The 26,096-nt window shown below is 27.0% G+C and overlaps 2 protein-coding genes across 4 annotated transcripts in view; both read left to right on the plus strand.

Annotated features, from left to right (window-relative positions):
- Nucleotides 1-4,929, plus strand: part of LOC135926064 (tubby protein homolog) — a 26,904-nt gene extending 21,975 nt beyond the window's left edge. For 2 of the 3 annotated variants that reach the window (XM_065461731.1, XM_065461730.1), the window contains exons 9-12: nucleotides 434-532; nucleotides 2,449-2,536; nucleotides 3,566-3,649; nucleotides 4,168-4,929. In XM_065461731.1, the coding sequence (XP_065317803.1) occupies nucleotides 434-532; nucleotides 2,449-2,536; nucleotides 3,566-3,649; nucleotides 4,168-4,301 (405 nt within the window). In that variant the 3' untranslated portion in view covers nucleotides 4,302-4,929. The remainder of the gene's footprint in view (nucleotides 1-433; nucleotides 533-2,448; nucleotides 2,537-3,565; nucleotides 3,650-4,167) is intronic. The other variant, XM_065461732.1, reaches the window with a different exon arrangement.
- Nucleotides 4,930-13,162: 8,233 nt separating this feature from the next.
- Nucleotides 13,163-26,096, plus strand: part of LOC135926063 (uncharacterized) — a 96,458-nt gene continuing 83,524 nt past the window's right edge. Inside the window, exon 1 of the mRNA XM_065461729.1 lies at nucleotides 13,163-13,403. Within this exon, the coding sequence (XP_065317801.1) occupies nucleotides 13,324-13,403 (80 nt within the window). The 5' untranslated portion in view covers nucleotides 13,163-13,323. The remainder of the gene's footprint in view (nucleotides 13,404-26,096) is intronic.

Here is a 26,096-nt window from a genome sequence, read left to right on the forward strand (position 1 = left end):
TTGCATTTATATTAGATCTCTATATCTTTTTTCATTATGTCCTTGAAAATAAACACTACACTGTAAAAACTCTTGTATTAGTTTAACATTTATCATATTGTAAGGTTTTATAACATCAACATTCGTTTTACGTTGTTGTGGTTGTCATATAGGGCAGCACAAATACTAAGAATATAATCCCAAAACTAGCCAAAGTTATCTTGTTGCATTTATATCAGATCTCTATATCTTTTTTTATTTATTCCTAGATTATACACGCAAATCTATGGAATAAAAATACCCGTTTCAAATGCTATAAATAAATAACAAAAAATTAGCGTTTATCTATTAATAAAATTTTAACTGTAATTTTTTTAACTTTTAAAGTATAAGATAGCTATACATTTATTCGCAATGAGTTAACCTAAGATACAATAATATTAATATTATAAAGGATACAAACGTGTTAGGCTTCAAGGGTCCTCGAAAAATGACCATCGTGATCCCTAGCATGAATCTTGATAACGAAAGAATAGAGATTATACCTAGATCGGTAAATATTTTAAACCGCTATTTTTATTCGATATTTAAAAAAATTACTTATATATTTTAATGCAAGAGACAGTATAAGTAGGTAGACTAAATTTTAATACAGTATGGTGGGTAGTATATCTGGAATAATTTGTCCACTGACATCCAGGAAGTGGCTCCTACACTTCCTGATCGATGGAAACAGAATACCCCCCCCCCTCCTCCACCGGAAAAAACAGTGAATTTGTTTTTTAGACACCCTTTTGATGAAGTAGTAGGAATGATTAATAAATATTTATATAAAATTGATAAATTTAGGAAAGCAAAAAAAAATAAAGTAAGATAGACGAATTCCAGTCTGCGTAAGTCTCAGAATCATCAGAAGAAGAAAGAAGCTAAATTATGTATTAACATTACAATTCTCAGAATGGTTAGTCCTTAGATTCTTTAACCTCCAGGACATGTGTAATAATTACAACCCTCGGTTTTTAGTCATAATATAAATATATCAAAACTTTAGACATTTTTATCAAAAACTTGACTTGAATTTAAATGGTAAAATTGACAGATATCCTCAATTATCATCCTTAACAAATGTCTTTTCCGTCATTCCTTTTAGCGTAAAAAAAAATGATGTTTGAAATTTAAAATTTTCATCGATTAATCAATTGAATTTTTCATTAAACTGCACGATGATCGAATTAAGTGCAGCGAAAACCTATTTTATAAGCTAAAATAAAAATATTATATTTAATAATGAAAGTATATACACCTCCCCTATTTTGTATTGTAATGCTTGAACTCTAAGAACTTTCAAAATCAAAAGGTAGATCTTTCCTCTTCATAAAATCTTGCGCCTTTGATAAAACATTCACAAATTCAGTGTTTTTTATAGATCACTTTAAATTATATACTTCTCAAAATTAATCAGGTATTTGCTTATTGCATTTGATTTATTGCAAATCCTATATATCCTTCGACAAGCCAAGCTTGTTATCAACAACATTTAACCAAAACACAAAATCAAAATTTTCTATTCTCTAAAAAAACACTAGCGCTAGCTCTGGTTAGAAGTGGCAGAATCTTCAGAATCCTTTTAAATTTGTCAAAATTGCCTTCTTCAAGGGTATTACAAAGTATAAATTTTTTTTTACAATAGCGTTATATAATGATAGCCTGCTTCTATTTATATAAAATAAATAATTTTTTTAAATCTAAACAAATAAGATAATATTATACCGAATGGTAATTCTTGATGCCTAAAAATTCCTTGCGATTTTGTCGGTACATCACTCTGACATGCTTTGAGCACTGCGTATCTTTTAACATCATTGAGGTACGGGTGAATCTCGTCTAAGATCCTTCAAACATTTCTATACCCCCATTTCAATTTTAGGAAGCAAATTCCACTTCTCCCTACCCGTTGTAGGGGCCATTGAATCCAGGGACACTTTGACCGGCTATAAATAATCATCTTAAAATATAAAATCGATAATTTAGTTTAAAAAAAAATTTCTGCTTTTATAACAAGAATATAGGCTTACAAAATTTAGAAAATGGGTTCTCCCCATATGACGGATCCCCTCTACTCCTTATCCAGTTACTTTCATTGACCACACTCCCTGTATCCCGATAAATTTGTTGTATATAATATCGTATTAACTATTTGATCGAACTATTAATCATCACAAATATGTATAATCGTAACATTAAATTAAATAAGCATCATAAAACTTTCCCTTAAACAAAATGTAATGTATATTGTTTAAAATACCACTCCAATGCCTACAAAAATTTTTATTTCACCAATATATATATCAATCAATTATCAGATCATATGATCAAGAAACAAAGAATATGAAAAAAAAATTGTTATCATCACTCTTATTCGAAATTAATCGAAAAACGTCTATATATATGTCAATTACATGTAAAAAGGAATACGAAACAATATTCGAGAAGTGGAAGAGAAGGGAATTGGACTGCATTCTAGAGCTCAAAAATAAAACCCCGATATGGAACGACGGTAAATAATTTATAAATATATAATAGAGCCATTCGTAGTAAAGATCTGCATTTAAATCCGGCCCAAAAAACCGGGACCGAAAAAATCCCGCCCGAAATTTGTTTTTAAAAAAAAATTGTCATAGCCAAAATCAAAAATATTAAGACCAAAGAAAATTTGGACCCTGGGGGGGGGGAGGGGATCGAGCCTTACAAATCGCTAATTCATGGGACCTATTTTTTCAGGTCTAAACCGAATTCCTAGAAAAAAAAATGATTATCAAAATTTTTCTTCCGACAGATCCATCTCCAAATTTTTGTTTTTTTTTATTATTCGAAGATCTTATTCCAATTCGAATTTTAATTTTTTTTTCGAAAAAACATATTTTCCAATCCTAATTCTTCGAAGATGACTACCAGTTCCGGGGTCACTTTTTTATATTTACTTTTCGAAAGCACTAATGCGTTAGGATGCTAGTGTCCGAAGTTTTCTAGTGGACAGTCAATAAAAATGTATAATTCACCTTTGGACCATTCGAACGTAGAGCCATAAATAATCATTTTTATTCGAAAATCTCCAGGGCTTACCAATGACATCTAATAATACCTAAACTAACGATCCATACGTAATAATGCATTTAAAAGTATCGTTGGATGCACAAATCAGCTGGAACGTCCATTTTGGTAACCCCATATGGTAATTATTCTCATGTTAAAAAACTACTATTAAATTGATAACTTGCATTCCCTTAATTATCTCGATGATCAAGGCAATTTCTTTAATAAAGCTTGCCTCCGACATGGGGATTAAATTGGCCTCTCTTTTAAATTTTTTTTTAAATAATGATATACGGGCAACCAAAATGACGTCCCCAGCTGTTTTTCATTGATGTACACTTTTAATGAATGAATGCATAGGAAGTCTAGGTATTATTATTATATGTAATCGAAGCTCACGTGGGTTTTTCACACACCCGCTATAGTCACATCGGATCACAGTCACCAAAACTAATATTTTATTTCTAACCAATTACGATAAAATAAAATTCAGATACTCAATCATACGTGCTAAATTTTCACGGGAGAGTGACTCAAGCGTCCGTTAAAAATTTTCAAATCGTTCACGAAAATGATGGTTTAAAATTATATTTTCCATAGTTTTTAAAAAAAAAATTATTAATTTGTTTAAATTTATTTTTAAGTAATTGATCGCAAGTTTAAAAACTAAACTAAACCCTAAATAAATTTAAATAATGTTGTATTGGGATATGGGAACTGTCACGGTGGCCTTCTGAATTTCTCGATTTTAATAATTCGTTTACTTGATGTGAGCTATTATTAAATTTGATTGACCAGAAATCCATTCCCGCCATTTGTTAGTGTAATACTCCTAACACTACCATAGAAATTTCAGAAAACTTAAGGTCAGTTTAAGGTTCCCGCGAGAAAATAAAGATGCATTTCCGGTTATATCTAATAAATTATTTTTCAAATTTTAAAAGTTTCCCTCAGTAATTGACTTAAAATTTGTGAGATTACGAATTCCCGTAGATTTGTCACCATAAATCCCGATCAAGACACTTAAAATATATGATTTAATCTTATATTTCTATTTATTTTAATTTTTTTCGAAAAAATAAAAAATTTTCTAAGTAAATTACATATTCATGCAATTCGGTCGCGTGTCCGAAGACGGGTTTACGATGGATTATAGCTACCCGATGTGCGCTGTTCAAGCGTTCGCGGTAGCTCTCAGCAGCTTTGACGGCAAGTTAGCCTGCGAATAGGAACACACAACCGAGAATCTCACTTTCTTTTTTTTCTTCTTCCTTTCTTTTAAATTGACTTTATAAACTTTTCGTAAAATTAATTCCCCGAAATTCCCCGAAGAAAAATAACCATGATCAAATAATATAGACCTAACCCAAAGCTCCGATATTCCTTTATCAATGTTACCTTCATGTGCGTTGCGAGGATGATAGTTTTTTATTCTAAATCAATGAATCTTTGTGTGTACACAAACTAACACTTTGTATTGTAAACATATTACTAATATTTCATTTTTTTTTTTTAAAATATCAATTTCACCATTATAAATTGGCACAAGTGCAATTTTAAACAAAAATAATTAAATGATTTTAAAAAGTGACAAAGTTATAATAACCAACAATATCGGGCCGACCCGTAGTCCAGACCCGGGTTTCAGACCCGGTCATCGGATATTATTCGTATTTATACGTAAATATATATTTTTTTATTACAACTCAGTCATAATTTATAAATAATATATTTGGCCAAATTTTAAACCCGTGGTTTTATGTGATTCATTATTTTTGTCACAAATTTTTATTTTAAAGATCACACGAGTTTCATGATTTCGATATGTATGATATTTGTATAAAGGACTTTATAAAAATGAATAATATTATTTACATGGATTATATGCTGATATTTAACAAATTGTTTTTTAGTGGAGGGTAAAGTGAGTCCAATAGGAGTTCCAAAGACTTATAGACTTAGCGAACGCTGACATTAAGTGTTAATAGAATACATATTTAGCATGATCATTAGATAACGAGCTATTAAGTCAAGAATTGGAAAGCAGTGTTATGTTATGTACTTTCTAATTTCAAATGTTTTACGTATAGTTCCATGACTTTATGACATGAATATGCTAATATTAGAAAATTGTTTAAGTGGAGGGTAAAGTGAATCCAATAAGATTTCCAAAGACTTAGCTAAAACGCTGACAGAATGCTTTTTTATTTATATAAACTCAGGATGCGATATCTGGTCATTAGCTTCAATAGTAAAAGTATAAAACATAATCATTAGATAACTAGCTATTAAGTCAAGAATTGGAAGTTTGTATTATGTATTTGCTATTTTCGAATGTTTATACATATAGTTATCATTTGATTTTAATCATTTTAATGATTCCTAAATTAATTGACCATAAAGAAAAATTACAAAAGGGTAATTTTTATGCCATTTTAAATGATTCTAATCTATATTTAAGATATTATTAAGAAAGATATATAAGAAAAAATAAATGATTAGGAGATTAGCTAAAAGATTACAATGTGCTCGTATTTAAATATTCTTTTAAATCTATAACAATGAAATCTATATAGGTTAATTATCGCGCAGTTGCGTGTTTAAGTGGCCCTTTTTCTGGGGTTAAACGGGTAAGCGAACATGAGTTTAAAATTTTTTAATATTTTTAGTGTTAAGATATTCACCACTTCTTCCAGAACTATTTTATTTTCCAAGTAATGACTAAGAAGATTTCCATGATTTTTGTTATTCCACAATATTAAGTATCATCGCAAAATTTGTAAAGCGGAAATGGATAATCCTAAGCAACACAATCCACTGATTCCAAAAAAAACAAAATAAATAAATCATATGGAAGAATGGCCTCATATGATTTAAAGAATTACAAATAGCGTCTGAGTACCATTAGCATTCTCCTGGATAAGTCCACTCTTTAAAAAAATTTAAAAAGGAAATGTAGCTTGAAATCTAATCAAATTATATTCAATAGGATATGTACTTATTTGTGAATAAAATTGAGCAAGAATTTACTTATCATATTTAGAACAATCATTCTAGTGGACAATGTCAGCCTGAACCAACACAGATGCTGAACTCAAATCAGGCTTAAATTTAGAAAGCTAACTCCAAAATCAAGCAGAATTTTGATTGATATCAGTGCCAATCAACAACAAGCGACTTTTATTTATTATTTTTGCCCCACAAAGCGATAGATATTTGAAACAGTGAATCAAAGACATGCAATAAGATATCTTGATATCGTAAATCATCTGTGGATCCTAGAATCCATTTCTTTGAATACATATTCTTACAAAGTAAAAGGTCAGATCATTTAAAGATTTGTTAAACACCTTTTAACCTATTACATTCTAACGAGAAGAGGGCTGGGTTATGTATGGTTCCCCTGACGTAAATGGAGTATTTTATCTGCAATGTATTCCTATTTTAAAATGATACACTTTTTTTTTTGTTTTTTAGCAATAAATCTGTCAATTATAAATAGTTTGAATAAAATTTTAAAGAATTGAGATAAGAAATAAATTATCGACGTCTTCTGGAACTTTTATAAAATTCTGTCATCAGGATCCATGGTGCATTCAAAGTTAGGCAAACAAAATTCGAACTTTCCGACACGTAAAAACTTTCTCTTCATCTTTTATCAAATTTTTTTGAATTTAAGCAGACGATAAATAAAACAAAAAAAAATGATTATAAATTTTTTTTTCAAGACAATAAAACTTTAGAGCCAAAACGTTTTTGAAGGAATTTCTCAATAGGAACTGAGTCTATTGATTTCACAAGTTAAGACGACCGGATCAGCTGAAAAACAATATGGTGGTGGTAAGACCAGGAAGAGCTGAGAACAAAATTTTTGATTCTGTTGAAACACTCTTATTGAGGCCATGGAAAGGGACTGGCACCCACATAATAATTTCGAGTATCCCGAGAAATTGGAATTTCGCAAAACTTCAGTGCATCGGATTATTCACAAAGTTCCTCAGCTGACATGTTTTTAAAATGGAGACAAGACCCTAACCGATGCGAATAAGATTGCCTGTCTGGTAAGTTGTTACCAAACAATTTCTACGCATCTTCATTTAGTTTCATTTCATATGGTTTTACGAACGAAAAGCTGTTTACGTTAACTCCCATAGGTAAATCTAAAAAACGATAGTTGTAAGCCTCGATTCCAATGAGAAAAAAGTAATTGCAACCAATCAATTACCAAGTACAATATTAGGCTCAAATTAATATTTTAAATGTTTGATGTTTTCAAGGTTTTGTCGAATTGTTAAAAGTTTAATAATAAAAAAACAAAAACCAAATTTTTAAATGTTGGAAGGTTGTTGTTTGTTCAAACTTAGAATGTGCAGCACAACTTTAGGACCCTGTTGCCAGAATTTAAAAAAATATTTGCAGAAAGCATTGATAATTTACCTCTCTTTGACGAATTTATTGCCAAGGCAAAAAAAAAGGTATCAGTTCTATTGATACAGAGTGTATAAGAAAGGAAGGAAGGAAGGAAGGAAGGAAGAAAGAAAGATTTTGTAATTATAAATACTTAAGAAATTAATGTGTTGTAAATTTTATATAAATAAATATCAACTATTACTAACTACTTTCCGAACATTTCCAAATAGTATGAAATTTATCACGCAAATCAGAATTTACAAAAGTATTTAATTCAAAAAAAGTCAGTATACTTCTATAATTGAGTCGGATGATATGTCGTTATCACCATTTTAATAACCCGTCACTCTTAAATATATTAAGAGCCCCATTGGTTAATAATTGTTTTAACGCAAAAAAAAATCCGAGATCTGGCATGCCCTAACCCGACCGAACCGCCAAGAGTAGAGGCCATAAGACCGACAAAAAGGAACACATTAGGAATACATTCATTCAAATCTGCGGCACATTCCCAAAATTCTGGTAATCATTAGAATTGCAAATGTTGCGAATACTAAAATTTCATATAATACCGTTATTGTTCCCTTAGTGTCTACCAGAGTTGTTAAATCTTGTATCTAGATATAAAAATGTGGTATCTTATCTGTATCTAGATAGATTTTTGATTAAAATATCTGTATCTAGATATTATTTTAGACAATGTATCTGTATCTAAATCCATTTTAAAAGTATCTTTTAACAACTCTGGTGTCTACCTAAGTTGAGATAATTATCTTCTCAAAGATCATAGTTTATATTAAAAAGAACAATTATATTTATAGTTTCATAAATAATTGATCAATTTTTTTTTATCCTTGCTTTAATGGGAATTTTTTTTTCTTCTTCTTTTTATAGAGTTCAAATAATCTTTTAATTATATAAAAGATTTTTTTTTTTACTTTTATAGTATTAAAAATCATTTTTTTAAAATTTAAGTAACTTATTATTATTTTGCTTTAGCCGTATTATTATTATTATTATTTTGTATCAAAACACTTATCAAAAACTTTTTCAACATCTTTTTTTTTTGATTATTTATTAAAAAAACTCTTTTAAAACACTTTATATCCTATTAGGATAATATGATTATATACAGATTATTAGATAAAAACTAATAGAAAAAAAACTATTTTTTTTTTCTCCCATTATAGCATATTTTGATAAAGATTATGATTGAAACGAATCTGGAAGAAAAAATGTTCCAGAAAAATCTCGAAACCAATTATTCCCTCTCTCCCCCCCCCCTCTCGAAATAATTACCTCAGAAAGCCAAACACGCCTTGGGGTGAGGGAGCAGTTTTTCCCCATTACCGATTAAAATTCTTTAACGTGCTAATTCTATTATAATTTTTCTTTTTTTTATTAATTAAAAAAAAATATATATCCCTTGAAAATTTTTTTGTAACTGCGTTTCGTATCTTCGCCCAAATCCAAGATCTTTCATAATTCCAGAGACTCGAATTAATATAATCCATTTCCGGTAAATTTTTTCAACTTTAAATCACATTCTGAGCGCGTATTTTTTGAATTTGAAAATCTGATTTTATCGGTAACGTATTCCAACATCTTTGGAAATTTTTACCCTTATAAATTTCAGATAATTTTTTTTTTATCATGAATTTGAATTTCTTAAACTTTAAGTTAGTTTGCATAGATATAAAAATGTGGTATCTGTATCTAGATAGATTTTTGATTAAAATATCTGTATCTAGATATTATTTTAGACGATGTATCTGTATCTAGATCCATTTAAAAAGTATCTTTCAACAACTCTGTTAGTTTGTATCCATTAATCATTTCATATAAATTTTAAATGACTCACTCAAAGGATATCCGGTAAGATTTATCAAACAATATCGTAAGATAGGTATTCCGAACATGCTAGAATGCATTTCCGGTTAAAATCAGTTGGATCGATGAAATATAAAATGTATTTTCAACTTCTTTTCAATTTAGTATCTAATTATATAATTTATGTTGCTGGTTCAACTTTCCACGTTTTCCAGGTGTCACGGAGAATATACATATGTATATATATACTAAGCATCCGCCAAAAAAAGCCAGCGATACAAATTCTAACCGTCATCCATTACACAATTATTTCTGTAAACAAATCAAGTCTATTTAGACTATGGTTTGTCAGATGTCCCCATTTCCCATAAACATTTTCCTAATTTTTGGCTATTTTTCCTAGATTCCTAAAGGACATCGGAGAGTTTATTTAGACTAGGTTTATCAGATGTCAAACATTTTCCTATTTTTGACTATTTTTCCTATATCCCTATGGACATAGGGAATAATAATTTGCTTGTTTCTAATATAAAAAAAAAATTTCTAAAAATTATGTTTTCTCAGACAAATAATAACTTAGAAAAAACAGATGCATCTTATGACACGTGATTACTTAGAAAAAAAATATACCAATTTTGAAACGTGTACGGTCCAGAGTTATTAAAGGATTTAGATACAAGTATCTATATCCTGTATCTAGATATAAAAATGTGGTATCTGTATCTAGATAGATTTTTGATTAAAATATCTGTATCTAGATATTATTTTAGACGATACTGTATCTAGATCCATTTAAAAAGTATCTTTTAGCAACTCTGATACGGTCAGATAAATCAATAATAATTATTATTTTAAAAAAAAGTGGGAAAAAAATGTTACATTTACGTGTCTCTTATTGGTGGAGTTAAATTAAAATAACATAATATAAAAAACATCACAAAAAAAACGATAAAAACTATGCCGAAATGGCCACATATGTCCACATTTTTTGAGAATCTTCTGAATCCTATCATTTTTGTTCGAATCCGTTCTAGTCAGAACCCTAATTCCGGAATTTCTGAATGGCCATAAATTTACCTATGTAAGAATTAAAGAAGAATTTACGAGAATGATTCTTGTAATACTTTCTTGGTATCATAAAGGTTCACAGGTTCTGGTATAATTCAATAGATACGCAATGCAAAAAAAAATATAGATCAAACATTATTACCATCTTTTACTTTCCACCAATGAGAAGGAATAAAAAAAATTTAATCGCCTCAAAGATGAATGTTTTATTAAAATCATATTAACCCCAACACAAATTTAAACTAGTCGGTATTATTTAATCTAGATGGCATATATGATATTAGGAACAATTTATTTTATTGTTCAAGGAAGAAGTTTTGATATTTATATGTGTCCATAAAATAATATGCGTCCAATGAGAACTTTGTGGGATTTGACTCATACTTTTTTTTTAGGTTTCTAAAGAGAAATCACAATTCTAAAGCCAATATTTCTTTCTTTCTTTCTTTCTTTCAGCTACTTTTTTTAAATATAATTTTATATTGTTTTTTTTAATATTAAAAATAATAATATTTGAATTTAATTCAAATTTTAATAATGTGTCAGAAAAACAAACCAGACAAATTATTATTTTACGCAATGGATGACCATACTAATTTTATATAATATTTTCTTTTCTTTTCTATTAATTTAATAAGTATATATATCATAATTTTGACAATCTCTGAAAAGAAATCAAATAATTTAGTATTAGATTTTTTTTTGGGCGCTCCTTCACATAATAAAAATATTGATAATCAAATTAAAAATATTTTTTTTGAATTACTTAATTAGATATACAATATAAATTTAAAAATAAACAAATCTCTGTTATGACTAAATTTATATAATCATATTATACAATTTCCTCACCCACGTAGTTAATGCCCTTATTACAGAAGGTCTCTTACAGCTTTCAGAATCAGCAGAGACTAAAAAAATATGATTTGTCTTAACTTAGTTAGTAATAGGGATGTCGGAAAGGTGTTCAATTCTAATAGGGTTTCCTAAGGTAGTTCTTTGCCCATTTATTTTATCGGAGAGCTATAAAAGCCCCCCTTCTTGCACATCTTTGGCTGGGTTTTTACAATTTTCCTACGAAAATTTTCTAAAATTTTATAGAAATGTTTATAATGGCATAATTGTATAGAAATGGTAAGATGGAGTGCGGAGCGGATTTCTTTAATAGTTCAAGATTATTTTTTGTGAGAGAAGCTAGTTTCCGACGGAGATGAAACGCCCCAACGTCCACCTCCATTCTTATAAGCGTATGCGTACGCGTATACGAAATGATAAAAATATAAACTTATAATAGAGATATATTTTAACTCTTGATTTAGGGAAACCATGGGCATACCCAGCCCAGGATTGTTCATTTAGCCCCCTTCCCCTCACGCCCATCTAGATCTTGCCTTTAAAATTATTATTTTTTTAGCCTAGATCATATCAAAAAAAAAAACCCCCGATAGGGAGGGTTAAGGATGTCAGGTTAGCAATTATCAGTTTGGACATTATCTCTTTAATTAATGTAAAAACTATGACGATTTTGATAAAACCTAATTAACATGTTAAACATTGATATGGTAATATCAAAAAAAAAATTAAATAAAGCGACTTGATGAATATGTAAAATATCATTGAAATTCAAAATTAAACAATTATATTACGAAGAAAGTTCTTATCGTCATATTTAAATAGGGAAAAGAATTGTATATTTTTTTTTCCTAATCATATTCATAATTTATTTTAAATATACCTTATTATTTGCTAAAAAAAATAAATATTTAAAGCTATTTTATGACTTTTTTTTAAAAAATTTTAATCAAGGGTCTATATCTAATTCCGGGTCAAACAGACCATTCATTAAAACTACTGCATACTTCTGTCCTTGTTTACCCATAGGTTATTGGGTAAAAGTTTATAATTTTACAAAAAAAATGATAGAAATATCCCCAATGAACTATTAGAATCTCTCATAATAATCCTAAACAAATTCCAAGCATGTATCACTCACATATCATGTCTAGATGAATACACTAAACCACCCCCTCTCCCCTCCCTCAGATACATTAGAAAACTAAGTCGACAAGCAATTATGTCACGAAATAACTATCAAAAAACGACTTTTCAAAGTGACCAAATTTTGGCCAAATAGTAGTCTACAAAAAAAAACCTGAATAATTTATTCTATTAATTTATCATTTCTCTTTATATTTTTTTTTTCTGCCTTTTAATATATTTAATTTTTAAATATATATATATTTATTCATCCAGAAAATCACAAAATAAAACCGAACGAAAATTTTCATTGATTTTAATATATAAAAATATTCCATTTTTTCTGACCACGTTTATTTTCGCAAAATATAATATTTTTTTAAATTTCTTTCTTTCTTTTCTTTCTTTCTTTCTTTCTTTCTTTCTTTCTTTCTTTTCTTTTCTTTCTTTCTTTCTTTCTTTCTTTCTTTTCTTTCTTTTCTTTCTTTCCTTTTCATTCATTTTATAAAGAAAATAACGATTAAATTGTTTAAAACTTTTTTAAAAAATTGGTCTTCTACTAATAATTCAAATATATTTTAATTTATGCTTTATAAAATATAGAAACAATTTAGTTTTTCTCTATTTTAAAATTAAAAAGTTCATAAAATATTTTTATAAAATATTTAGATTTTAAATATTTTAGCAAAAGTTCCCTTTAAAAATAAAATTAAATAAGATAGTATAGATATAGATAAGTAAGTCGATAATAAATAAAGATAATATTCTATATTATTTATATTAAATTAACTTATAATAAAAAATAACTTTATGAATAATGAATTATTAAATATCGGAAAAAAAATATGTAATTATTAGAAGAAAAATTTAGAACCATGCTTTTTTAGTCAAATAAAAAGTAATGGGCATTGTAAAAGTTTTTGAGAACCAAATTTCCATTCCATATTCTATATTCCGGCTGGAATAATGAAGAGTCAGAAATTCGGAGGAAAGAGGAGGGCTGCCATTCGACTAAAATCCAGACATTCTCTGACACTAATTGATAGGTAAAAAAAAAATAAGAAAAAAATATGATATTTTATAATTGCTTGTTTATACAGTTATAACCTCCTTTCGTAACTATACCAAAGTTATTATATTCAATCAAATTTGAAAATCCGGCCGTTAAATTATTCGGTTTTCTTGTTAACTCCTAGAACAGCCTAAAAAATAATTAATCTTCAGGGGTTTTCTCTGAAAGAGCGGCTCAGACATTAGAATACTTAATTTCCCTAAAACTTCGTTTATATCATAGAATGTTTAAAATTAAAAATTAAAATAATTAATTTAACGAATATCCGATATAGTTAATAAATTTTGCTATAATCGAATATAATAGTTCATAGAGTCATATAAATCGATGATAAGGTTGAAACTAAATTTTTAAATTTCCTTTTAACAAGGATTTTAGCGAATTATGTCACTATAAATAAATAAAAAACCTTTATTGGCTTAATTTATATTATATTCGTTACCAGAGTTAGGGTGTAAAACTCGATGAAATAAACCTCTAATAGGTAGTTTAGCGGTAGAGATAGGGTTTAGAATAGGTTTATATTTTGAAATATATTTATGATATTTTTTTTAAAAAAATGTATAAAAATTTGTATTCATTTATTTTTTGCCAATAATTTTTCTTTTTTTTTCTCGATAAACTTTTTCCATAATCTTATTTTCAATTCCTATTCAATTCCTTTCTTCTTATTCTCTTACTACTTAAGATTATAATCTTACTTATTTCATTTTTTTTTACTAGTTAAAGTATAATTAAAAAAAATTTTTTTTTGAAGCATATTTTTAAAGAGGCGATATTCCAAAACGAATGATTTTAAACGGGCAACAAAAAAATATATTAACGTTTTTTTTAATCGTATCTCACTAACCTAATTAACATTTATATTAATATATGCTGTTTTTAACCGTTAAAATGATCTCTTTCGGAGATTATAATCACCAAAATATATCACCTACAAAATTTATTAAATATTTCTTTTTTAGATAACTTAATACGTTATACTGTATATGCGTATAGGATGATAGCTAATGTACCAATAAATAAAAATGATAAAGAACATAAAACATAAGAAGTTATGCGTAGCAGATTATAGATATTTTTCTGCTTGTAACATATTTCCCAGATATAATAGTTACGAAATCTTATCCAGATCTTTTAATTAGCTTAATTATTTATACATAAAACATTTATGCCTTTTTTTTTTATTGAATTAAATATTAAGTTAAACATAGATTAAACCTTTATATTTGTATTACTTACTAATTTTATCATTTACATCATCATACTTAGCAAAAGTCTCTTTTAGGGACTGAATTAGTGTTCTTAAGAGTCCGAATAAATCTGCTTAATTTTTTATGGTTTCTATGACCTGTTTACTAGAGATTGCCATTTTATTTAGCATTCATTTTTATACCACGAAGTATTAGAATTAGTGTATAAATCGAAGTGCCACTTGACCCAAAAATGTGAGATCTTTTAGCATAATTTTACTATTATATTTTACATATAATTTTTTTTTTTTTAATATAAATTTTTGTATAATTCATTACAATTTTACATTTTTTTGGCATTTAACCATCTAAAGCCTTCTCATTTGATGCTCCTGTTTTCTGCAGCACATCATTCTAATCTAAATTATCTGTATAGAGGTATTAACAAGATTTTTTTTTATGATAATAAACATCTAGAAGCATTTCTAAACATAAAGAATAGATTTTTTAAAAAAAACAATATATAGACGACGATTTAAATTACGTGCTAATAATAAAAGATTATTCAAACTCTTCGTAATATGTTTTCATTGTCTATCTTTTTTGCAGTTTTCTATTTAATTGTAAGTTTGCCAAATATCTCAATATCTCACAAACAAAATTATATCAAAACATTGTGAATTGATAAATTCCTTATTAAAAGAAAATTACAAGCAACAAAAGTAATAATAAAATATATTTAGATATATAAAAAAAAATAATATTTATTTAAAAACGATATCCATTTCTTAGATGAATTTTTAGTACCTTATATATATCAGAGTTGTTAAAAGATACTTTTTAAATGGATCAAGATACAAATACAACGTCTAAAATAATATCTAGATACAGATTATTTAATCAAAAATCTATCTAGACACAGATACAGATACCACATTTTTATATCTAGATACTTGTATCTAGATCCTTAAACAACTCTGATATATATACAGTAAATATTTATATATCTAGCGAGATATACCGATATAAATAATATATGATGTGATTGATTTGGCTAACCGATATCACGAAGTTGATAAAGAGTTTTAACTATAAATGATACGATAAAATTTATTGATAGGGTTGAAATAAATTTTAAATAATCTCCCGAGCTCCGTGAAGTTGGTTTATCGTAAGTGCTTTCAATCTAATTTTAAGCGTGAAGTTGTAACAAGTTTTCATTTTTGGCTTATAACTTTTTTTTCCCCCTTAAATTCGGTGACTATATAGATTGAAGCACTAACAGGCACTAACGAAGCACTAAAAAATGACAAGATTTATCGTGTGCATCTAACGGTTTCGGCCAACTTCCCGGATCTTAACTCCCTACCATATAGAGATCTACTAAAAGAATATAAATAAAACTAAGTGTAAACTTCAACATATTTACATTTGATAGTATGCATTTGTGGTTGCCATAATTTTATATGGTGGAAGGGAAAAGTTCTTCTATTTTTTTGAGATGCTTAGAAACTTAAAAATTGGTAGTAATGGAAAATATTATTCCACCTTATTTTTATATTTTTCCGTACAAATATATGATTTTACGCAAAAAAAAAATAATAAAATCAAATGCCTATTTAATTTCAATTATAAAATAAAATTGATTTGTGAGAAATATATAAGAATAAAAAACATCCGATAGTATAATTTAATATTCCCCCGCTGGACACAATTCCTTAAAAGATTTTAAAATTAAAAGGAGGCTGAGTTTGGACTCGATTTCAATTTTATAATGGGCCTGGGGTATCCTTATCTCTTTTTTGATTGGGGCCAAGCTAGGGTTAAAATTTTATAAGTGAATTCAAGATTCGTAACATTGAAATAACATCTTATAAGAAATATATATTTCCATATATACATATACTTTACTATTATTATAAGTAATGAAATGGTAATCTCTTTTTTTTTTAATAAGAGCATTTTTAGAGCTAAAAAAAATAGAGGAAGAAATCATTGGAGAAACTATAAAGGAGTATAAGCCCTCAACTAATACCTAACATTTATAATATAACTCATGTGCTAGGGTTCAATTTATTTTAGCAATTCGGGCTGGGAGTCTTTTATATTTAAAACTGTGGATCATGTTTGGGTCTATTTTTTTATTAGTTGCGGAACTTTAGGACTACAAAATTATATAATCGCGTGTACCCTATCTAGGCGGAGAGAGGGGAGATGATCAAATTTATTTTTTGAATGATTTTAGAGGAGGTTATTTAAGAATATCTTAAGTTTCAAAAAATTTTATCGATACTTGGGGCGACTATAAAAAAAATATTGGCAAATTCTTAAATAATTACGGTATCTAAAAACAGATACAGATACGTCTAAAATAATATCTAGATTACAGATACCACATTTTTATATCTAGATACTTTAACAACTCTGCTGCTAATAATTAGGGAGATAAAATACTAAATGTTTATATAATTTTTCTTTAGATTTAAAAAGTTTGATATATAAAATCTTAAAATCATATTTTTTTAAATAAAAATGTTGGAAGTTTTATGATGCGAAATTTAATCTTTGAAGATTGAGCTAATTTTTCAACGATTCCATTTGTAGTTGGGTGTCAACTCCTCTATTCCGTTTTTTTAAAACGGTTTGATTTCGCGATTTTAATAAGATTTTAGACAAAATATTAATTACGCAAACTTTGAACTCAAGGTTTGCGTTATATTTTTTTTGGCTTAAATGTGGGTTATTCGTTTAATAACACTTATTCGCGTGTACGTTTTTATGCCATCTATTAATGAAGAAAATGTTCTTTAATTTTAGTAGAAGTATTAATGAGTTAGAGTTGCCAAAATATATAATAATTCTTATATATTACAAAAAAATTAGTCGAAAAATGTGCCTGAAATTATTGGGAAATAGCATATTTACGGGACATTGTCAACCATATTTAATTTTTTTTATGTCATAGTTTGCATTCAGCTTGTAATGCGTCGTAAGATACTTTAACATCCTCACAGTAAAAATCTACTAAATATCTAAAAAAAAAAATTTCTCTAATCAAGATTTTGAAGAAGATTAGGAGGGATTCTGAGGTAATAATATTTGCAGATAGAACATTTTATTAATTTGAGCTAGCAAAATATCTAAGGAACAGATGAAATGATATACTTTTATAGTATTCTTCGATTAACCCCATATTAATTATACCGAAAGATGGGTTTTTCTTGATGTGAGTCAAGAATGACGTATATTAAAGCCAGCAAGTTCTGCTTTTGACTAAGCTAAGCAATGACATGAAATTCTTCATATACATTTTCCCTAATTTTCCCTAAGTACTTTCAGTGGGAATGTTTATGAGTCGATTTTTAGATGTGGCAATCTAATATCCAGAAAAATATATTACACAACCCTGAAGATTCTCATAGATGTCAAAGGTTTGAACATCTATTAGTGAAATCCCGAAGTTGAGGCAGATAAGTTTCCATTATGTTAAACTATAGCCGGACCACTTTAATAATTTATAACACCGAATATATGGCTTATCGTAGTTGCAATCCTGTAATTTAATAATTAAATGTTTATATTTTTTACTCTTTGAGACGTTAATTTCATATTATATTATATTATATTATTTTGATTCAATCGATTTTTAATAAGTATATATTTGACTTTCTGATAAGCGACAAATATAAATAATTGTTATTATGAAACTTTAACGGATATAAAAATAGTCATCACATTAACCATTAACTTTGGTTATAAATAAAAATAAGTTTTTACAATAAAAAAAAAAAAATCTCTTTATTCACTTGATTAATTCGATCTTATCAATTCCAAACATTCCCTATCAATTCTACCACATCCCCAACCTAATTCCAACCATCAAATAAATTCGACTAAACCACTACTATTATCAACATCACGCTAATAAGAAGATCTTATATCTAAAAAATTATGTCACGAGGAAAGGAAATTTGAAATGTAACAAGTATGATTTCTGAATTCCCTCTGGAAGATTGGAATATTCCTGCAGTTAAACGATCCTTAAGACGGATGTGCAAATACGGGATTCATATCGCGAAAACAAGCCCCCTGATCTCAATATCATGTCGTTATAATCTCGAGTGTGAAATAAAATTAAAGACTTTAGTATATAAAAATGGGCTTAAAAAAGCAAACTTTTAGATTTTTAAACAAGCTTTAGAGAAGAAAAAAAATTTGTGAAATAAATTCAACACACATTTCCTAAATTATATTTATGGTTAATTGTATCTCAGAGGTATATTCGTCTTCTGCAATAAATAATCGATGATTTAGGAAAATTTTTTGAAAGTCGCGGAAAGGAAACCCATCAAACCCAATTTCGATAAAAAGAATCTTTGAGTTATTAAGTGTAAAATTCTAAGTATTCCTATTTTTTATAATTATACCCAATAATTCTTTATAATTAATTATGCAATATATGTATTTTTTATATATAAAGCCCATCATTTAATGGATGTTAAGATGCCGTACCCTAGATATACGTCTTTATTCTCCCCGATGAAATAAAAAGATTCTCTCAATTTGTGCTTATAGTATACTAATTGGCATCGTTGCTAAAATGTGCAGTAAATTTTAATCTCCAGAATATATTTTAAAGCATGCAATGCCTTCATTGTGCTTTGGAGGGTTATCTGATATAAATTGAACCCTAAAATGATGACACTCTATTTTAAACTGCGCATCTGTGGTAAAACGAATCTTTTATGCCCTAGATTTAAAATCCGATATTTGATAAAGCGTTCAGAATATATTCAAAAATTAAAAATTTTAGCTAAATAATTTAAATTTTTTTTTTCTAATTATCAAGATTTAATATATTCGAAAGAATGTATATAGGTGATATTATTAGTAAACTGGATAGATCCATATGAAGAATCACAAATCGTTCTTTTGAGTTCAAAATTGTATTCAAAAATGGGGACAAACAACGGTTATTTTATATTAATCACCAGTCCGCGTTAATAGTAGGACTATTTATTTGTCAAGATGCAAGTGGAGACTTGCAAATTTTAAATCATATAATTACGTATTAGCCTTCTACAATTATTATTCTTTCAGATTTTTAAGTTATAATACAATATTCGCGATTCTCATGGCTTCAGCCAAATTCACGCTAATTTATTTTTTTTTTGAAAAACATTCCATAAAATTGTGGCGTAATTAAATAATTATTAATTACATTCTAATGTAAAAAAAAAAATTGGCTCTTCTTATTATTGAATCTAAATAATGTATCTGCTTCAGTTGAAATATCTGGTTCAGGCTATTCTAATATTTCTCCAAGACATTCAAAATTAACTTCCCAAAATGCTATAACACTTGATATCGCAGGCTTCATCTTGTCGGGCCAGTTTTTTGCAAGTTTCCTTCTTCTAAGATGTAGCCCAAGATGCCTCAAAAATGTATCTGGAGATATCTGAGCATTTCATACACTCTAAGATATGTTTCACCAATCAAAGTTACTTAGTAAATATAAATTAAATTAGAATTTTTTTTTTGACCGATAAAATTATCTTAATACCATCAATGTTTTAAGGGTTATAAAAAATGTTCTAAAATATACTTTAAAATCACTTCGAATAAAATATTGATACACAAGGATGAAATATTTAAATTAATTTTAGCATTATGCCAAAGATTTTATAATAGATAAATTAACCTATTTGAAATAGAATACTTTCACAACACAATTCATGAATATCTTCTATTATTTTTAGCTAAAATATTTGCTAAGCACCCCCCCCCCCTCTCTCCTATTAGCTACACCACTGGATATAAATTATACAATGTTGTGATAAATTTAATGAAACATATTGACGATTAAATTTAAACCCATCCATTATAAAAAATATTTTGTTTGCAAAGATAATTAAAATATAGACAAGGCATTATCGAAAATTCTTTCATTCCTTGCTTGTGCTATTTTAATTATTTAATAATTTTTGCAAACAAAATATTCTTATATATGTATGGGTTTTAATTTAATCGTCAACATGTTTCATTAAAACATCGCAACACTCTATTATTGTCACTGTTATTTCTTATCCCAGATGTAAATGTATGTATATATGGTAAAATCTTTTTAAAATGTGAAATCGTTTAAAATAAAACCATTATTACCATATTTTTTTAAATTATTTATTACATCATGGAAAGTGTTACATAAAAATTATAATTGTTAAAATTTAGAAAATTTTTCAGATAATAACCAGTTATTAAAAAAAAAAAATTACTCATAAAAATATTTATTTTTATTTTATCCCACGAAAAAATGATATTAAAACTTTTAAATTCCAACCACGATTTAAATGTGAAAACTTAGGAAACTTTTTAAGAAATCTTGATATTTTCATTAGATTATAACGTTTATAATATTTTTTTTAAAAAATATACAATAAATTTAAAAAAATAAATTTTTATTTTTTTCCAATAATCTTAATTTTCTTCGAATGTTATAATTTTATGTATGATGATTTAAATTTTTTCCATAAATTATATTATAATAATCTTTATTATGTATATTTTTATATTCATTTAAGAATCTTCTTATTAAACTTCATCTGTTAAACTTTTCCTTTCTTTAAAAAAAAGTTTATAAAATTACCATTAAAACTTGTATAATTTTGGACAAATAAACTTAAAAATAATTATTTGAATCGATAAATAGTTAATTGTAAAACCTTTTTTTTCTATGTGATAATCCGATCTGGAAATTGTTCCACTCAGGGGGTAGGATGGACATGGAATGTCCCGAACGTAGTGGAAATAGATTTTTCTAATTGTAAATTAATCATATTTAAACCTAAGTGAGACAATTTGATAAATAAAAAATATATATATAATATAATCATTAAAACTACCTTATATTAAAAATATATATAAATTCCTGCAAAAATAAAGCTAAATGAACATTTAAAAATCACTAGTTGACAAATCTAAATTGTCAATATCCAATCTCCTATTCCTTTTTTTAAAAAAAAATAACTTATCAAAATGAGAAAAATTACAAGAGCTGCTTTGCGCACTTACAAATCATGGAAGGGGTTCACAATTAAATTTACCAGTAATATTCTAAAACATACAAAGTTATATTTGTATTAGACATTGTGTTAATCTTCAAAAATGTTATCACAAAATAACTATTTTTTTTTAGAAAATCTTGCTTAATTATCTAAATTAAACACGATATCATCTAACGGTGTTATTGTCACACAAAGAGTTTAATCGTGACAACAAGTGTTATTAAAAGTGTAGTAACCGTTTTGGGACAAATAAGCCCATAGACCCAAACCAGCTGTAATAATGGAAGATACTTTTGGAATCTATACTATGTGATTATGTGTGTCACGTGCTACAATGTTAGAAATCACTGTGATGCCTTAATTTGATAATTCATTCTCAAAAATATTAATTTTCAAAAAGATGCGAAATGGAATTCTGAAAATATTTTAAAATTAAATTTTCTCCTGGTAATTTGTCTCGAGATCAATTGTGAAGGGAAAAAGGTTAACTGGTTTGCTTTATTATATTGTACTTAAAAAAAATTTTAGAACTACAAAACTTTTTCTTACGTATTTGAGCAACTTTTTTAAGGTAAAATATTTTAATTTTTTTTTAAAGTTTGATTTTGCAAAAGCGAAATCAAAGCCATTTTATCTATAATTTTAACATAGATTGTAGATGGGTTGAATCAATATTTTAAAAAAAGATTTATAAATAATTAAAAAATATCTGAAGCTGTATGAGAGTTCCCAGGTTTTCAGTAACAAATCATGATAAAATTTGTGATTTTACTTCTATCCCAAATCCAATTCAATGATATTGAACTTGAGGTGCTTATTTATCCTGAACGATACGATAAAAGATCATATGTTAACTATTAAAAAGGATGTTTTTGCTTGAATTAATAACCCGTTAGAGTCTTTGTCCGCCCTTGTAAAAAATACTATTTAGCTCAGAAACTTTTTCCCTAAACGTGTATAATGGAACACTTTTAAATATCAACCTGGATGAAAAAATAAAAAATTGATATCTTTTTTGAAGTATCAGTTAAATATATTCAATAGTAATTGTAGATTAGTGTAGTAAAACAACCTTCATATGTTAATGACTATAATATACCTATTTAGATAAAATTAATGATTCCATTTTGTAACACCCGATTTGAATGTGTTAACATCAAATGTAAATAATTTATTTTTATGCAAAATGTCTTTTATCATAGTGAATTTTATATTTAACGATTTAAAACTTTCATTTAAACATTGCAATATAGTAAAATAGTATAAATTATAATTGTATGCAAATTAATTAATATAGTTTCTCAGCTAATTGAGATGAAAAGGAATCATAATTATGTAATTATAATTATTCTATAAAATCACGATTACACGTATAGTAATTAATTACCTTTTTTTTTAGAAAAAGGAATTAGCAATTACAATTAATTTACTAAATTATATAAGTAATATGTAATTATAATTATTCTATAAAATCACGATTACATGTATAGCAAATTAATTACATTTTTTTTTAGAAAAAAGGAATTAGCAATTATAATTAATCATTGTATTTTATAAGTAATTGTAATTAAGAATCAGTTAATTTTTTGAATAATTATGCCCATCCCTGCTTTCAATTAGCTTAAGCGAAAGATTACTTTATCAAGGCTACTTATCATGGAAATGGCGCCATACTGGAAACCCTATTAAGAAGATTAGATCCCGTCAATAACCTCGAAGCTTTTACAATTATAAAGAGTCCGTTTAGAAAAAAAATAATATTACTGGTTTATCTTTATTTGATAAAAGTATGCAGCTTTTATCATTTTTTTTTATGAAATTAATTGCATTCATTTGCAACTTAACCAGACAAAGTTCGGTCATTAGTGCACCTAATAAGGCCTAAAATAGATAGACGATATTAAGAATATCTCAGGCAAAAATGCAAGTGGAAGTGTCACCTTGTTAAATACCCTTTTTCGAATTTAAAAAACTTTATCCCCAAATACTAAAGAAGGAAACTCTGACCATAAACTAGAATTTATCTAATGTCAGGACATCTTTCGATGAAATTTTAAGAACAGAACAGGTTCGGGTTAAAGTCAATTTTGCATAAGGAGGATTAATGTATGCACAAAAAAAATGAAGAATAATTCGCCCTTTGGCCCTAAAGTCAAATTGATAATTACCACATGGTATTCTTTGCCATGAATGGTTATTCAATTTACGGCTAACTTGGCTGGAATCAATAGTACCTTACACTATAATCTGGCTTCGGTAATGAATAAACCGTTCTCCCAAAGAAGATATGTTTTACCTCAACCAGAATGGTTTTTTTTTACTAATCATTTTATTACGAAATAAAGTTAGATTGTTTATAAAAGGTGCAAAATTTGATATACTAAGGAAAATCATTGTTAATAAATAACAGGGTCGATAGATGTCAATACTGCTTAAAATTAAAACATTTCGTGCATTCGATACTTTTTAATTCATTTAGTTGGGTAAAACTCCAATTTTGACAATTTTAGCCGATCTCCTATAAATAACGAAATCGTGTTTTTAAGCTCAAAAACTATTCTCACCCCTATAGTGAGCTGGTTATATTCATTTAAAATTTTATAACAGTTGTTTTTAAGAATAAATTTATAATTTATTTTATTTTATTTTAACAGATTATTTAGTATTTAAAATTGCCAATTTTTTTTATATAGTTAACTTAGTTCTAATCAATTACGGAAATATTTAAAATTCGATATTTTTTTAAAAAATTTCCCCACTAGCGCCTGATAACATAACGTATTTCCTTCTATCAATTATTTTTATCCTTAATAGCATCTTCCCAAATATAGATGTGTCAATTTGAGTTTGGGATTTTTCGTTCTCATCTTCCACACTCTTTTTATTAATTTATCCTATATATATTTAATTACTCATTATATCTTTACTCATTGTTTAAACCTCTAGAGGAAATAAGTTGAAGGCAAACCGACCCCGATTTACATTTCGATACCTTCCCTATTAGAGGCTTCTTACACTTAGATATACCTTTTATTTTTTCTCAATTTTATCCTGAAAATCATTATTCTATCACCATTTATAATCTCCATATTGTTTTTTATCAGTTTACCTTCCCTTGCTAACCTTAATTTTTGTTACCGCTCCTCTTATCTGATTCCCCCCAAAAAATCCATTATTCTCTTTCCAGGATTAACAATTATGTTATATTTGGTTCGTATCGTAATATGCAGGTTAATAACAACACTGGTTTATATTTATTTTGTACTAGATAAAAATTTGTAATTTATTTATTTATAATTTATTTTTTCAGTAGCTTTTATATTTATAATTACATTAACCATTGGTATTCATATTTGTGATAGTGTATTTATATGCTGATATTTATATAATAAATAAAAATTTATTCTTATTTGGAAGTTAATTCGATTTCTTTTTAATATAAAAATTTATTAATTTTTCTCCTTGTTTAATTTTATTATCTAATTGAAAATCTTTTTACTAACAAAAATCTATGTTTTGCCGCAAATTTATAATTTACCACGATTTAATGAGTGTTGTCAAATGTCACATTTTGCCAGCAGTTACGGTTACTAGTTTTATCCTTAAAAATGTAACTAGTTACAGTTACAGTTACTGATTCCATTATTTCAAAAATAACTTGTCACCGTTACATTTAAAAAGTAGCTAGCTTATTAATACACATAACTATTCGTATTCGTTACTATTCGATTTATTTTGGAATGTGCTCTGAATTTTTAGCTTCCTTGGATTAAACAAATCTTCTTCGAGAGCGTTTTATATAGGTGAGAACTTTATAATAAAAATGTTATTTAGGATTTGAGAAATCATAGTATAAAAATAAAAAGTGACACCATATATTATTCAACTTATTTAAAAAAGTAACGAGATTCTTGTGTAGTTACATTCCAAAAAAAACATAACTAGTTTTACTATAACGATAATATAGAAGATCCTTACTCATTAAATATAACTAATTTTTTTTTTACCACCACTTGGTGTTGATATATTTAATTTAAAAAGAGGTTTATTTCCAATATTCTCTAAATCAATCAGTATTTTTCTCATCCTCTTATAATATATCCTTTCTCAATAAAATCTCAAACTTCAACTTCTCAAAACATGATTCAAAGAGAAAATCTGATTACACACCAATTGTTTATACAATTTACTTGCTGAGATATTCCTTCTTAATCTCTGATCATTCTTTAACAGAATAATCAATAGCAACTTTTATCCTACTACCAGTCACTATATTTCTTACATCTTAATTTAGCCCTAGAGTCTTTTAAAATAGAGGCCCTGGCTAAAGACTTCTGGATAAAATGGAAGTGCTCTCTATCCACCTTACATAATTTGGAGGCGATAAAATAATTTCCATCATGATTCTTT

This window comes from Gordionus sp. m RMFG-2023, chromosome 3, assembly GCF_954871325.1.
Source record: "Gordionus sp. m RMFG-2023 chromosome 3, tfGorSpeb1-WG-v2, whole genome shotgun sequence".
NCBI classification, from domain to species: domain Eukaryota; kingdom Metazoa; phylum Nematomorpha; class Gordioida; order Chordodea; family Parachordodidae; genus Gordionus; species Gordionus sp. m RMFG-2023.